General features: G+C 38.1%; 3 protein-coding genes across 3 annotated transcripts in view; 1 reads left to right on the top strand and 2 right to left on the bottom strand.

Annotated features, from left to right (window-relative positions):
* Nucleotides 1-2353, top strand: part of LOC101303125 — an 8162-nt gene extending 5809 nt beyond the window's left edge. Inside the window, exons 10-17 of the mRNA XM_004299467.1 lie at nucleotides 58-262; nucleotides 534-619; nucleotides 757-845; nucleotides 1342-1393; nucleotides 1503-1559; nucleotides 1658-1828; nucleotides 1954-2031; nucleotides 2144-2353. Of these exons, the coding sequence (XP_004299515.1) occupies nucleotides 58-262; nucleotides 534-619; nucleotides 757-845; nucleotides 1342-1393; nucleotides 1503-1559; nucleotides 1658-1828; nucleotides 1954-2031; nucleotides 2144-2227 (822 nt within the window). The 3' untranslated portion in view covers nucleotides 2228-2353. The remainder of the gene's footprint in view (nucleotides 1-57; nucleotides 263-533; nucleotides 620-756; nucleotides 846-1341; nucleotides 1394-1502; nucleotides 1560-1657; nucleotides 1829-1953; nucleotides 2032-2143) is intronic.
* A 2193-nt stretch (nucleotides 2354-4546) lies between these two features.
* LOC101302837 (probable inactive receptor kinase At1g48480-like) lies at nucleotides 4547-7635 on the bottom strand. Its single transcript, XM_004299466.1, has 2 exons — nucleotides 6030-7635; nucleotides 4547-5462 (listed from the first exon to the last, which is right to left on the bottom strand). Exons 1-2 carry the CDS (start codon nucleotides 7369-7371, stop codon nucleotides 4843-4845), a joined length of 1962 nt encoding a protein of 653 aa, XP_004299514.1. The 5' UTR covers nucleotides 7372-7635; the 3' UTR covers nucleotides 4547-4842.
* A 3733-nt stretch (nucleotides 7636-11368) lies between these two features.
* LOC101302556 (60S ribosomal protein L44-like) overlaps nucleotides 11369-12479 on the bottom strand; it is a 1241-nt gene continuing 130 nt past the window's right edge. The window contains exons 2-4 of the mRNA XM_004299465.1: nucleotides 11880-12059; nucleotides 11681-11755; nucleotides 11369-11590 (exon numbers count right to left, since the gene is read on the bottom strand). Coding sequence (XP_004299513.1) covers nucleotides 11531-11590; nucleotides 11681-11755; nucleotides 11880-12059 — 315 coding nt within the window. The 3' untranslated portion in view covers nucleotides 11369-11530. The remainder of the gene's footprint in view (nucleotides 11591-11680; nucleotides 11756-11879; nucleotides 12060-12479) is intronic.

Raw genomic sequence — 12479 nt, 5'->3', positions numbered from 1 at the left:
TCTCTCTCTCCCCCTTTGTCCCTTCCTAACTTTGTACCTTTGTATTCTACTGAGCAGTTGACAGACTTCGGGCTTTCAAAGGTTGGTCTCATCAACAGCACTGATGATTTATCTGGTCCAGCGGTTAGCGAGACATCCCTACTTGGGGAGGATGAATCCGAACAATCTATGTCTGAGCATCAGCGAGAAAGGCGAAAGAAACGGTCAGCTGTGGGTACACCAGACTATTTGGCGCCAGAGATACTGTTAGGAACAGGACATGGTTCGTATAGCCTTTTCTTAGTTTAAGGTGCTACAATTATCTTTATTTTTATTTTTTTTCAAAAAAAAAAAAAGCCTCTTCATTTTTTACCTGGCAATCTTATGAAGTTGGAGGTATTGCATTGTAGTTGGATTATATCAAGTATGCATCCACGTATTATGTGCATGTTTCTAAGGGCAAACATCCAGAATACTCTTGTATTTTCATCGGTTGATCAGTTAATTTGTAATATCTTGATCGTAACAATGTGTTTCTGTTCTATGTTCTGCAGCTGCAACTGCAGATTGGTGGTCTGTTGGGGTCATTTTGTTTGAATTGATTGTTGGCATTCCACCCTTCAATGCAGAACATCCTCAGGTTAGTACATTGCTTCTAAAATATGTTATATTGCATGGATTAATGTTTGTTCTGAATAAAACATAAATTACTTTTACAGTTTGGTTGATCTCCGACTTTGGCTGTTGTTTAACTCGTTCTTTATTGTTTGCTTGAAGACAATTTTTGATAATATACTCAACCGAAATATACCTTGGCCTCGGGTACCTGAAGAATTGAGTCCTGAAGCAGCAGATCTTATTGATCAGTAAGGGAAACATATGAGATCTTTTTATCTTTTGTTATTGCTTCAGTGTGTACATGTTTAATTTGATGTTAGCATCTCTAGAACTAAGACTGACAATTAGGCAATTTGTTTGATCAACCGGTTTTTATTCCAGTTATAAGATACTGATATTAACTTTTAAAACTTAAGACAATGATTCCTTATCAAGTTTGGGAAGTATCGAAAGACAGCATATGTAGGTTTGCGAATTCATGTTAAGGTTTGACTGAGTTCCAAATAAATGTCGACTGATTGAAAAATAATCACATAGAAAGCCTGTTTTGCCCCTAAAACTCACCAAACTAATTATGAAACATGGAACACCTCTGCGGGGCAGATATAATTTTATTCTTATGTGATTTGATTATCTTCTTATTAAAGGGAAATAAATCACTTACCAAATGACATTTGAAAGTGTGATTATGTACTTATAAATTTAGATTTTTTGTTTACTAATGCTGGCACAACTGGTTTTTAGGTTATTGACAGAAGATCCTAATCAGAGACTTGGAGCCAGAGGAGCGTCAGAGGTAATTGTGGTTCTTTTGTTAGTTTTGGTTAAAATTATATTCATTAGTTTTACAGTACATGTTTTCAAAACCCTCATACATAAGCTGATAGAACTGAATCATGATATAGGTAAAGCAGCATCCATTCTTTAAGGATATCAACTGGGATACCCTTGCCAGGCAGAAGGTTTGATATAGCAGATTCATAAATCTTAAACACAGATGCAGATTTTTATACCATACAGTTTGATTGACACCACTTTGTTATGATCTTTGTTCTTCCAGGCTGCGTTTGTTCCATCTTCAGATAGTGCAATGGACACCAGTTACTTCACCAGCCGTTACTCATGGAATCCTTCAGATGAGCATGTTTATCCAGCTAGCGATCTGGACGATTCCAGTGATGCTGATAGCTTAAGTGGCAGCAGTGGTTTGAGCAACCGTCATGATGAAGTGGTATGTTAATCCTAGAAATCAGTGCTACATACTACAAAATGAGATTTTGATAATTTTTCCGTAGGTCATATGGTCTGCACTCTGCAGAACTGACATGACATTATCTGTGGGAAATGTATTTTTAGGTTGATGAGTGTGGAGGCCTTGCTGAGTTTGAGTCTGGCTCGTCTATCAATTACTCTTTCAGTAATTTTTCATTTAAGGTATTTTCTTGTAAGGGTGGATTGATATCTTTCTTGTTACTTCCTTTGCTTATTTTTTCTTATTTCTTTTTTGGTAAGCTATCTTACTTGTTGTGTGTGATTGTTGCTCTAGAATCTCTCGCAGCTTGCATCAATCAACTATGATCTGCTTTCCAAGGGTTTTAAGGATGATCCATCTTCGAATCGCAGTGCATAGCCTAGCCTGCTCCCTACTCGGTAAAAGCTGGGATTGGGGTTTTGTCATTACATTTGATTCGGAGGGGCATTTTTGGGGCCTAAGCACCTCTGTGTTGTTTGTACTTTGTATATATGATCAAAGAAATTATGGGTTTCCTTTTATTTTATATATAATGTGCAGTTGAGCAATCTGAGATTCCGAGTTTGGATATAATGCTAAAACTACTGAATTAGGTAACATGTCCACGTACTGGGGTCTTAACATACCGTTTGAGTCCTGTTTTCGGTGCCTTTGAGGACGTTGATGTGATCTATTTGATGGTCCATTGCTGAAAATCTTTACTCAGATTTTTCTTTTTCAGTAACTCAACCTGGTGTAAAATGTATCAAATGCAAGATGTAATTCAAAAGGTGTCAAGTTATAGGATTTGCATGATTTGGAATGTTTGGAGGCGTCGAAACAGGTTAACACTACTTCTTCTGGAAACCCTTTTAGTGTAACTCTAACAAGTAACAACTCCCTGAATTTGATTATTCTCTATTTTAAGGTAAAAATTAAGCCTATCATGCTCCAACAAATTCGCTGTAACTATCATTAAAATAGAGATATCAAGAGAAGAGAAAACAAAATTTTCTAAATTTACAGCATTCTCCAGTATGGAGATTTTGGTGTAAAATATGAACTTGTTGGAGTTGAGGCCATCTCCAGTAATAGAGGCTATAGGGTCAAATCTTAAATTTTGGCCTTATTTTAGTCTCCAACAACAAATTTGGAAATAGCCAAAGCAAACTGTGGTCCCAAATTAGATTAAAAAACTATAATTTGCATGTGGGTTGATTGATGATGACCTAAATTATTACAAATATCAACTTTCTATTAGATAATTTCATTCTCATCCCATTACAACGGGTAAATTCTCCAGACTCAAAATCAATGCTATGTAATTAATTAAATATGCAATAAATGATTGATATCTTATTGTGTTAATATATTCACAAACAATGCAAAATATTTAATTTTGTCTCAAAAGTTTATTATTTGAAGTAAAAGTGACAACTATGTTAAAATATAATATGAAACCATAAAATATTAGAAAGGGCTAAAATTTGGCCCTCCTTACTAGAGATGGTTTAGTAGTTTATGAATAAAAAAATAATATTTTTTAGGGCTAAATTATAGTCTTGGCCCTAATATAGCCCTCTCCTACCTGAAGTATGGGGGGATCAGTTGCTTCCCTATAGTGTATAAATAATTATAAAGTCGTTAGAGTTGCTTTTACAAGTTAATAATACCGACATTTAAAGAGAATATTGTTTCTTAAACTTTATTGTTTTCTGAATTTAAAAACTAGTGGAAGAGACTTGTGTCCGGGAGTGAGAAAATTATGTTAAGAAATTTGCGATTTTTTTTATCAAACCATGTGTTATAGACTTATAGTTCACAATTTTGAGTAGAAACCAAATCTTAGATTGCTTTAGTAGCTAAACATATATGATTTGAAAAAGTTATGATTTTGATTTCTAGATGCCCAATTCCATAGTCAGATGTTTTGGTATTAAGAATCATTCGTTTCACTATGTTTGCCACGAGAATTATAGATTAAATTAAACATGGTCGAGTTCCATCATGAAACTGCTCTCAAGTCGCATGTGCATGGTGTCCAAATAACCAAATGTGTATCATGCAATCACGCAAATATTTTGTATCCATCCCTTTCCACTCCAGAAGCATTTCGATTTTACATAATAACGGCAGGTTATGACAGAACCAGATGACAAAAACGATCCCATATTGGAAAAGAGAAGCTCCAAATTTGTATTCTTATCGTTTTCTTTCTTTTCTTCCTAATTTTAAATCCCAGAGGCTTTGGATACCAACAAACTTAAACCATAATTCTAGGACCACTCTCAGTGCATCACACTGTCTGCTCACTTTTCCATATCCAGTTTGGTCCACGATAGAAAAGCTTTCTTCTTCATCATCATCACTGAACTCGAACTCAAATTTTGAATTCTGGGTAGGGGCATCTTCTATCAGATACCCATGCAGAGTCAGCGACTCATCTGCAGTTTTGTGATTTTGACTTGCAAGTATGATTCTTTCATATGATATTTAAGCTTTGCTTTCAAGTTGGATGTTGGAAGTGTTATCAATGAACAACATTTGATCTTTGCTTCAATCATAAATTCTCACCAAAGTTTGATGCATACTTGAATTGTGTATATGTTGTTTTGCAACAAAGCTAGGTGAGGGCACTCACATGATGAATAGACTTCACAACTAACATATGAGGCAAACTGAAAACATCTCAATTTCAATAGCTCAGTAGTTGTGTAACCAATAAAGGCAAAGGTGAAGTAATAATTACAGCAACCATCATCCACCAACAACTAATGGAACAAATATCCACCCCAAAAGTGTATCAATCAAAATGTAAAAACTAGTACATTGACAGATAAAAGAAAGGGGTAAAAAAAATAATAGTTGGCTCCTAATGAAGGTAAGATGAGACCCAGAATTTAACATGCAAGAAGAGCAAGAAACTTAACAAGCAAAAGTATGGGCACAAGAAAGCAGATATTGTACTACAAATCAATGAAAGAAAATGGTCGTTGGGAGGGGCACATATCAACTCATCGCGAAGACCCATCGTCAATATCATGGACAGCATCCGGCTGATCTTCTCGCAATGTAGAACGGCGTAGCTCCTCAATGCGCCTTGTCACTTCAGATATTGAAGGGCGTTTATCAGGATACTGTTCTGAACAATCTATCGCAAGTTGCAATAGCTGAACCATCTCCTCCTCGACGTTCTGGTACCTCAGAAGCTCAAGATCGAAAACCTCAGAAGTCCACTCTTCTTTAACAATGGACTGAACCCACCTTGGTAGGTCAACTCCTTCCTCATTCAAGAGAGCATGGGTTGGGGGCTTCCCTGTGAGTAGCTCCAAGAGCAGTACCCCGAAGCTGTAAACATCGGCCTTCTGTGAAACCTTACGAGGATCAGTCACCTCTGGTGCTCGGTAGCCAGCAACTCTGTTGGGAGTGGAGGAGGGTCCAACAAGGTGTGCTAAGCCAAAATCAGAAACCCGACCTTCATAGGATTTTGTGAGCAGGATGTTAGAGGACTTTATGTTCCCGTGAGAGACATTGGGGCCTTGAGAGTGTAGGTATTCAATTCCACGCGCAGCTCCAAGGGCAATGCCTGACCTGATTTCCCAATTCAGTGGAGTTCTTCCTGCTCCTTTGTTTCCTGTAATGTAAACAGAAGACAAGACAATGGTAAAGATGCAGTTCATTTGAGTTGTATAATGGGGTTTGAAACTATGTATCTATCACAGCCATAGATGAAAAGTTGGAGGTTCAAGATTTTACACGGGGAAAAGACTCAAAATGGAATGAATTTGACCCATTAGTTAAGAACTGTAGGTTTTGAAATCAGAGCACTTCAAATACATCAGCCTGTACAGAGTCACAGACAACAAAACTATTGGATCTTTACAAACCAAAGTGTTAATAATACTGAAATAAAGAACATAAGTGCTGCTATAATTGATTTTGAATAGTTTTAAGTAAAGATCGGTTCTTTCAAACTTGGCTAGCGTTTGAGGAGATGAATCATGATAATAATTACAAACTTTCCTTGCAAATTTTAAGAAAAAAAGTGACAAAAATTCAAGTAATCAAACAGAGTGCTGTATCTGACAAAATCATAACCATCATTATCAGAAATGCAGGCTCAAAGAAATAAAGCAATCACTACAGAACTCAAAAGGCGGAGTAATATGTAAATCCAATAAAGAGAAGCAGAAAAACTCACCATGCAAAAGCGCAGATAAGCTTCCCATGGGCATGTAATCATAGACAAGAAGCTTCTCATCTCTGCTGAAATAATAAGCTCTCAAAGGAACCAAACTCTCATGATCCATAGCTCCCACAGATTCAATCTTTTCCTTAAACTCCTTCTCCGTAATGGTCACATCCTTAAGCCTCTTCACTGCCACCACCGTCCCGGCCTCCAAAACCGCCTTGTACGCCGTCCCAAACGTCCCCTTCCCCAAAACCTCCGCCGAGGCTCTCAACAAGTCCTCCAGATCAAACACCCTCGGCCCATTTCCGAAAAACACCAACTTCTTAGCTCCACCACCACCACCACTAGCTTCACTCTTCCCATTCCCCACCATCGCCGCCGCGGCCGCCGCCCCCACCGAGTACCCATTTCCATAACCACCTCCGGTCTCCGACTCCGGCAGCTTCTCTCCCGGAATCTCCACTTCCGGGTGCTTCACCGTCCTGGCAATGTCGACCGAGCTGGTCTTCTTGCTGCTCTTCTTTCGGCACAGAAGGAACAAAATCGCCAGGATGACAAGGAAACCAATCACAGATCCGATAACAATACCGGCGATAGCGCCACCGGAGAGCTTGCTATTCTTCTTACTACCGTCCAAGTTGATGTCCCCATTTTCAACCTCACCAGGACAAACACCGAGAGGCCCTCCACACAAAGAATTCCCCAGAAACGAGCTCGATTTGTAAGAACGTAGCTTCACCGGAATAGACCCGTTCAGCAAGTTGTTCGAAACGTTGAACTGCTGGAGCTTGGGGAGGTCCAACGCCGGAATAGACCCATGAAGGTTGTTGTTCTCGAGGTAGAGTGTTCTTAACCGGGTGAGGTTGTTGAATGCGGGTGAGATCTCGCCGGAGAAGTTGTTGGAGGCCAAGTTGAGCCGGACCAAGTCATGCAAGCTGTACAGAAACTCAGGGATTTCGCCGGAGAACAAGTTCCCTTGCAGGTAGAGGTTACGAAGAGTAACGCAGGCGGAGAGATCTGAGGGGAGAGGGCCGGTGAGAGCATTGAGACGGAGACTGAGAGTGCGGAGAGCAGTCAAGTTTCCGAAAATGCCAGTGGGAATGGTGCCGTGGAGAGCCACACCAGGGAGACGGAGCACACTGACGCGGTTGTCGTCGCAGTTGACTCCGGCCCAGGAGCATGGGCTGGGCTTGGTCACGTCCCAGAGGAGGGTTCTGCCGCCGACGGCGGAGCGGAGAGCGAGGAGGGCTGCGCGGTCGGAGGTCAGATCTGGAGTTACTAGTGGGAGCAAGACTAGTATGGTGAGAAAGAAGACCGGAAAAAGGGTCTGTCTTTGGGAATGGGAATCCATCTTTTGGTGGAAAAAAGACCAGAACTGGGGGAACGGGAGTTGAAGTGAGTTGGGTTTGGGTTTCAAAGCTCATCCATTTTTGTTGTGTTGGTTTGGGAAAGTGAGGAGGGAGAAGAGAGGAGTGGTGGTGGTAGTACAAGTACTAGTGTGGGTGTTTGGGGACCTGCATTTGCTCTTTGCTTTTTGCTTTTTGGCCCTTTTGGTGGGTGTTCTCTCTCTACTGGTTTCCTAGAGAGAGAGAGAGAGAGAGAGAGAGAGGGTGAGTACAGGCTGTGAGGTAAATACAGAGTAGACACAGTAGGGACTAAATAAGGAAGAAATGACAAAGCAGAGCGAGCGAAAAGGAAGAAAGAAACCCTAGCTGTTCACAGAGGGAGTGAGAACTGGTGTGACCTGGTGGATGCTAGTTCTGCTAGTCAACAGCCATTCCTATATTTTTCTTTTCTTTTCTTTTTCTTTTTAAAGTCTGCTGCTTTTATTCTTTTTGCTTTTATTTTTCCCATTCTTTTTTAGTGGTTATAATAATTTTTCTTTTTATGAACTTCAAGACTTGAGGTGATGAGTTTTGATATCTTAGTTAAGGTAATGTGTGCAATTATTTAAGCAATGGCTTGTGTTGTTGGATTCCCTTCATTTTGTGTCTTTTTCTTTTACACTCTTCCATTGCCTTTATCATTTTTGCCTTATTTTGTAGTATGCATTCTATCTTTCTTTGCTAATATATATATTTTTTTTGCTTCAAACTAATCAGTAACAATAGCATGGTTATCAATTAATTAGTGCCTGACTAATCTTTTAATGGTAATAACTCATTGGATATTGAATAGGCCCTATTGAATAAGTTTTGACTGAATTTAATTATTTTTTTTATCAAAAAATTTATTTATTTATTTTAATTGGGATTTATGAAAATTGTTTTTATTTTTGGGTGGAAGGAGGGATGAAATTATGAAATAGAGCTTAATTGAGTGCACACTTTTGAGACCCAAAAATAGCAAAATCCCTATGTTTAATGTTGTAGATAGCTTATAATGTTGTTTAATTATTACAAGCATAGTGACCCTAATTATTCATTGGAGATACACATCCCAGAACACAACTTGGCACAAGCTGTTTAGCTAGGTGGCATGTCACACCACTTGGCATTTCAATATACAAAAATGATATAGAGAGTACTGTGAGGTCCTACAAGAAATTTAAGAAAATTACTTGTTCTTTTATTTAAATAATGGGATCCATATAGTTAAGTGCCATAACCTCTTTGGGATGCTTGAACAGTTGAATTTTTCTAGCTTGACAAGTTATTTTTTCATCCTAATTTTCAGGTAATAAAGGCCTTTTTGCTATTTTAGGTGGTTCAATTACCAACATCTTTGTCCACTCTTAAAAGCCACTTATACTCTTGCAAGAACCAAAAACAAAATTTGTTTAAGTGATAGTCAAGATACCTATTTGTAACTCTTGGGCACATTATAAGCAAGGTTAATATACAGATCTTGTTACAACTTATTAAATTACCCATGTAGTCCTCTCCAACCTGACCATATCAAGATTAAACTGATTTTGGAACTGTAAATTCATTCCTATAATATAAGAAAATGCGCTAATTGCTGATTTGCTGCAATGTTTCATACCAACATATTTACAGATTATAAAAAGCAATGTAGTTGCTAATTAGTAGCTCCTGATTAGTGAAACTAATATATCCATAATCTAAGTCAATTAGTCCAAAATTGCTAACTTAGCTAAGATAATTATAAGAACGTCTTTGGTAGGTGAGGAGGTCAACTTCATGTTGTTGATAAATACTAAAATTGTTAGATTTTTCTTAAAAATTTTCCATTTACAAATCAGAAGGATGCTAAATTATGGTTTTGGTCGTATCAGTACGATGCTAAAAATTTCCAATTAAATCCAATATAGACGAGAACAAGTTGAGCCTTTTCCTGACCATGGTTGGAATTGGTCAAAGGGACGATGCACTGTGAGCCGTCAGATGTAATGACAAGATAGGGCCACCCACCGACGCATCCTACCGTTGGAACCATAGCTTGCTGAGGTGTCTTTAGCAAACCCTAGGGTGGGACCTTGTCTTAGACAATTCCACGTTACAAGATATTTATGTATTTTGAAAAATAATTTATTAGTTATTATAGTTGGAATAATTTAATTTTGTGATCAAGACCGTATATCTACCAAACTCAATTATGTCATCTAATTAGCTACCAAAAGGAAAAAAATAAAAATTTTAGGTAAGCCACATGATATTATGAATCAGTATGTATGGATCCAAGATTATAGTAGTTTCTTCATTAAAATTAGCCGTTAATTAGTTTTTTGAACTCGTTTTATCAAAAGTTTTGGCTCCTTTATTTCACAAGCAAAGAAATTGTTTACTCTTTCTTTGAAAGGTTAAGATAGAGACTCTGGGAACATAGCCTAATTCCGAGTGAGTAGATTATCAATATGAAGGTAAGGTAATCTTGAAAACAATAGAATCAATTCTCTGTCTTTTATGTGATGAAATTAACTAAGACAGCGCCATTTTGTAAATGTGGAAGAAATTCAAAACTTGTACCGACATGTGTCAATAAGTTAAATCATCTTAGAGATCTTTCGCGTTGGATGCTGCTGTCTTTCATCAAAGGAATCATATATAGTAAAGAATATGAAAGACAATAATTGCCTGTTAGTCTCTTAATCTTACAAAAGAGAGATTATAAGAGCTGTAAATCATGATGTAGGACCATTTATACATATATAACCACTAACTAGTACTAACGAGTAACGAACTAAACAATACAATTTCAACGAAATTGACGTGGTGGTGGGATTCCACGCAAGAAAATGATAGAGCAACATCAGAATCTGATTAATTAAAAGCCAGTAGGTACTAATCAATTTAAGGGTCCAGAAGGCAAGTTTAATCTTTAAGAGAGAATATGTAAAATGACCTTTCTTGTAGGCATGTACTTGTAAACCATTGAGCGCCCTAATCACTTAGCCTGGAGAGCTCACTCACCGTCACAAACACACACGACACGGATAGTGTCTCACTGAAGCTGATAGCTCAAGTTTCAACTACATGAATAGATACTTGTATTTGTTAATAACCGCAAGAATCAAAGACAATAGGATCATTCACATACCTACATTTGTGATTAAATGCACAAAACCTCATAAGTTTAGTCTTATTCTGATTCCAAACAGGTAAACGTATCTTAACGAAAAGAGTGTAAAAACGACTGAACCTGGTGTATTAAATCAGAAGTAGCTGAAGGGAGTTGGTCAGTTGGTCTGCCTCTCAGGAACAATCATTTTGTGGTTTAATTCATAAATACGCATATCTATAGCTCTGATTGCTTGCTTTAGTCTCTCTTTCTACAACCAATTCCATATTACATCGATAATCAACCATGAAATAGACCCTTGTACAACTTTGAATATATACCAGCGACTAGTCTATAGGATTAAGGTAACTTGATTTAGAAGAAAAGAAAGCTGGCTGAGCTCGCCGTGTAGACCAGAGATTAGAGAATAATAAGTCTAAATTTCAACTTGACGGGTACTTCAATCTCCTTTCTATTGTAGAATAGTACACAACTAATCCATCAGCTATAAAATGCTTGTCATGTTGGGGGTGCATAGTCAACGTTTAACATCACTCAATTTTTGAAACAGGCACAAAAAGCCTACAATCATAATACCAATTCAAAGTAGGGAAACAATTTTTTTTGTTGCGAAAAATATCTAATATATAGGACCACAACTTGTATCAATTCTGCAGCTAAGACACCCCATGAGAGCAAGATGAGGAGAGTTAAATGCCACAAAAAGACTCCATGGCCCATAACTACAAGGCATGTGATGTGAAGCTAGCAGCATTTCCATAACTTGGAGCCAGTGTTGTTTTGTTTAGCAGAAGCAGAAAAAGGTGGTTCATAAATCAATTTCCGAAACAAACACAAAGGAGCAATTTCCAAATAAAAACACAGATTGATGTAGTCAAAAAGCTAATATCGATTGAAAGCAAAAACCGAGTCTCACCAATAACTTTGGTGTTCAGCATAAATTAACAACAACGAATCTAAGATACTTGCTTTAAAGCTCCAACAGGATAGACAAAGCAAAAACAAGAGATACAACCAAAATGGTTCGTCTAGAAAAGAGAGGTTCCCTTGCCCTTCTTGTCTCCACCAATCTCAAAGTGCTTGCACCTCTGCAGAAACCAGTGGCAACAGTCAGACACCAGCATATAGGTTGGATGCAAATGGAAACAAAGAGGAGAAACCCACAACACAACACTAACCTTGATTGGGTGCTGCGACACATGCTTGCAACCCTGGCATTGGAGCCTCAACACAATCTTCTTGGTGGTCTTGGCCTGGTAAAATTAAGAAACATATAACATGAGATTGTTGAAACACACCCAATCGATCTAGTTCAGTAGAGACACTCATTGTTCCAGAAAAAGCAGAGAACGCAGCAATAAATTTAAGCATGTTTACCTTCTTGTGAAACACAGGCTTGGTCTGACCTCCATAACCTGATTGCTTACGATCATAACGACGCTTCCCCTGGGCAGCAAGGCTGTCCTTGCCCTTCTTGTACTGCGTGACTTTGTGCAGGGTGTGCTTCTTGCACTCCTTGCTCTTGCAGTAGGTCTTCTTTGTCTTCGGAACGTTCACCTGAAAACATAAAAACACATCCCACAATCAACAATCAAAACAAACTAAAGAAAAACAATACAGCATCTCAGCAAATAAAAAAGAACTGCGTTCCGAGCAGAGCAAATTTTCCATATACTCGTCACAATACACAAATAACAACCATAGATTTTAGATACCATAATCATCACAACCCTAAATCCTCTTTGTACATCAAAACACCACCATATAAACCCTAGATAAACCACATCCGTAATACCTAGACAGCGGATTCCCAATTACTAACCTAAACTTAGTAGAGTCTAAGAAGCTGTTTGAGCTTCAAGTATAGTTGCAAAATCGAAATTCGAACCAGTATTACATTTTCTACAAAACTAGAACAAGTACATATCCAATTTCCGAAAGCAAAAAATCAATAGCGAGAGAGAGAGAGAGAGAGAC

This window comes from Fragaria vesca, linkage group LG5 (genome assembly GCF_000184155.1).
Source record: "Fragaria vesca subsp. vesca linkage group LG5, FraVesHawaii_1.0, whole genome shotgun sequence".
Taxonomy (NCBI): Eukaryota; Viridiplantae; Streptophyta; class Magnoliopsida; order Rosales; family Rosaceae; genus Fragaria; species Fragaria vesca.
This window is presented reverse-complemented; position numbering and strand designations above follow the sequence as displayed.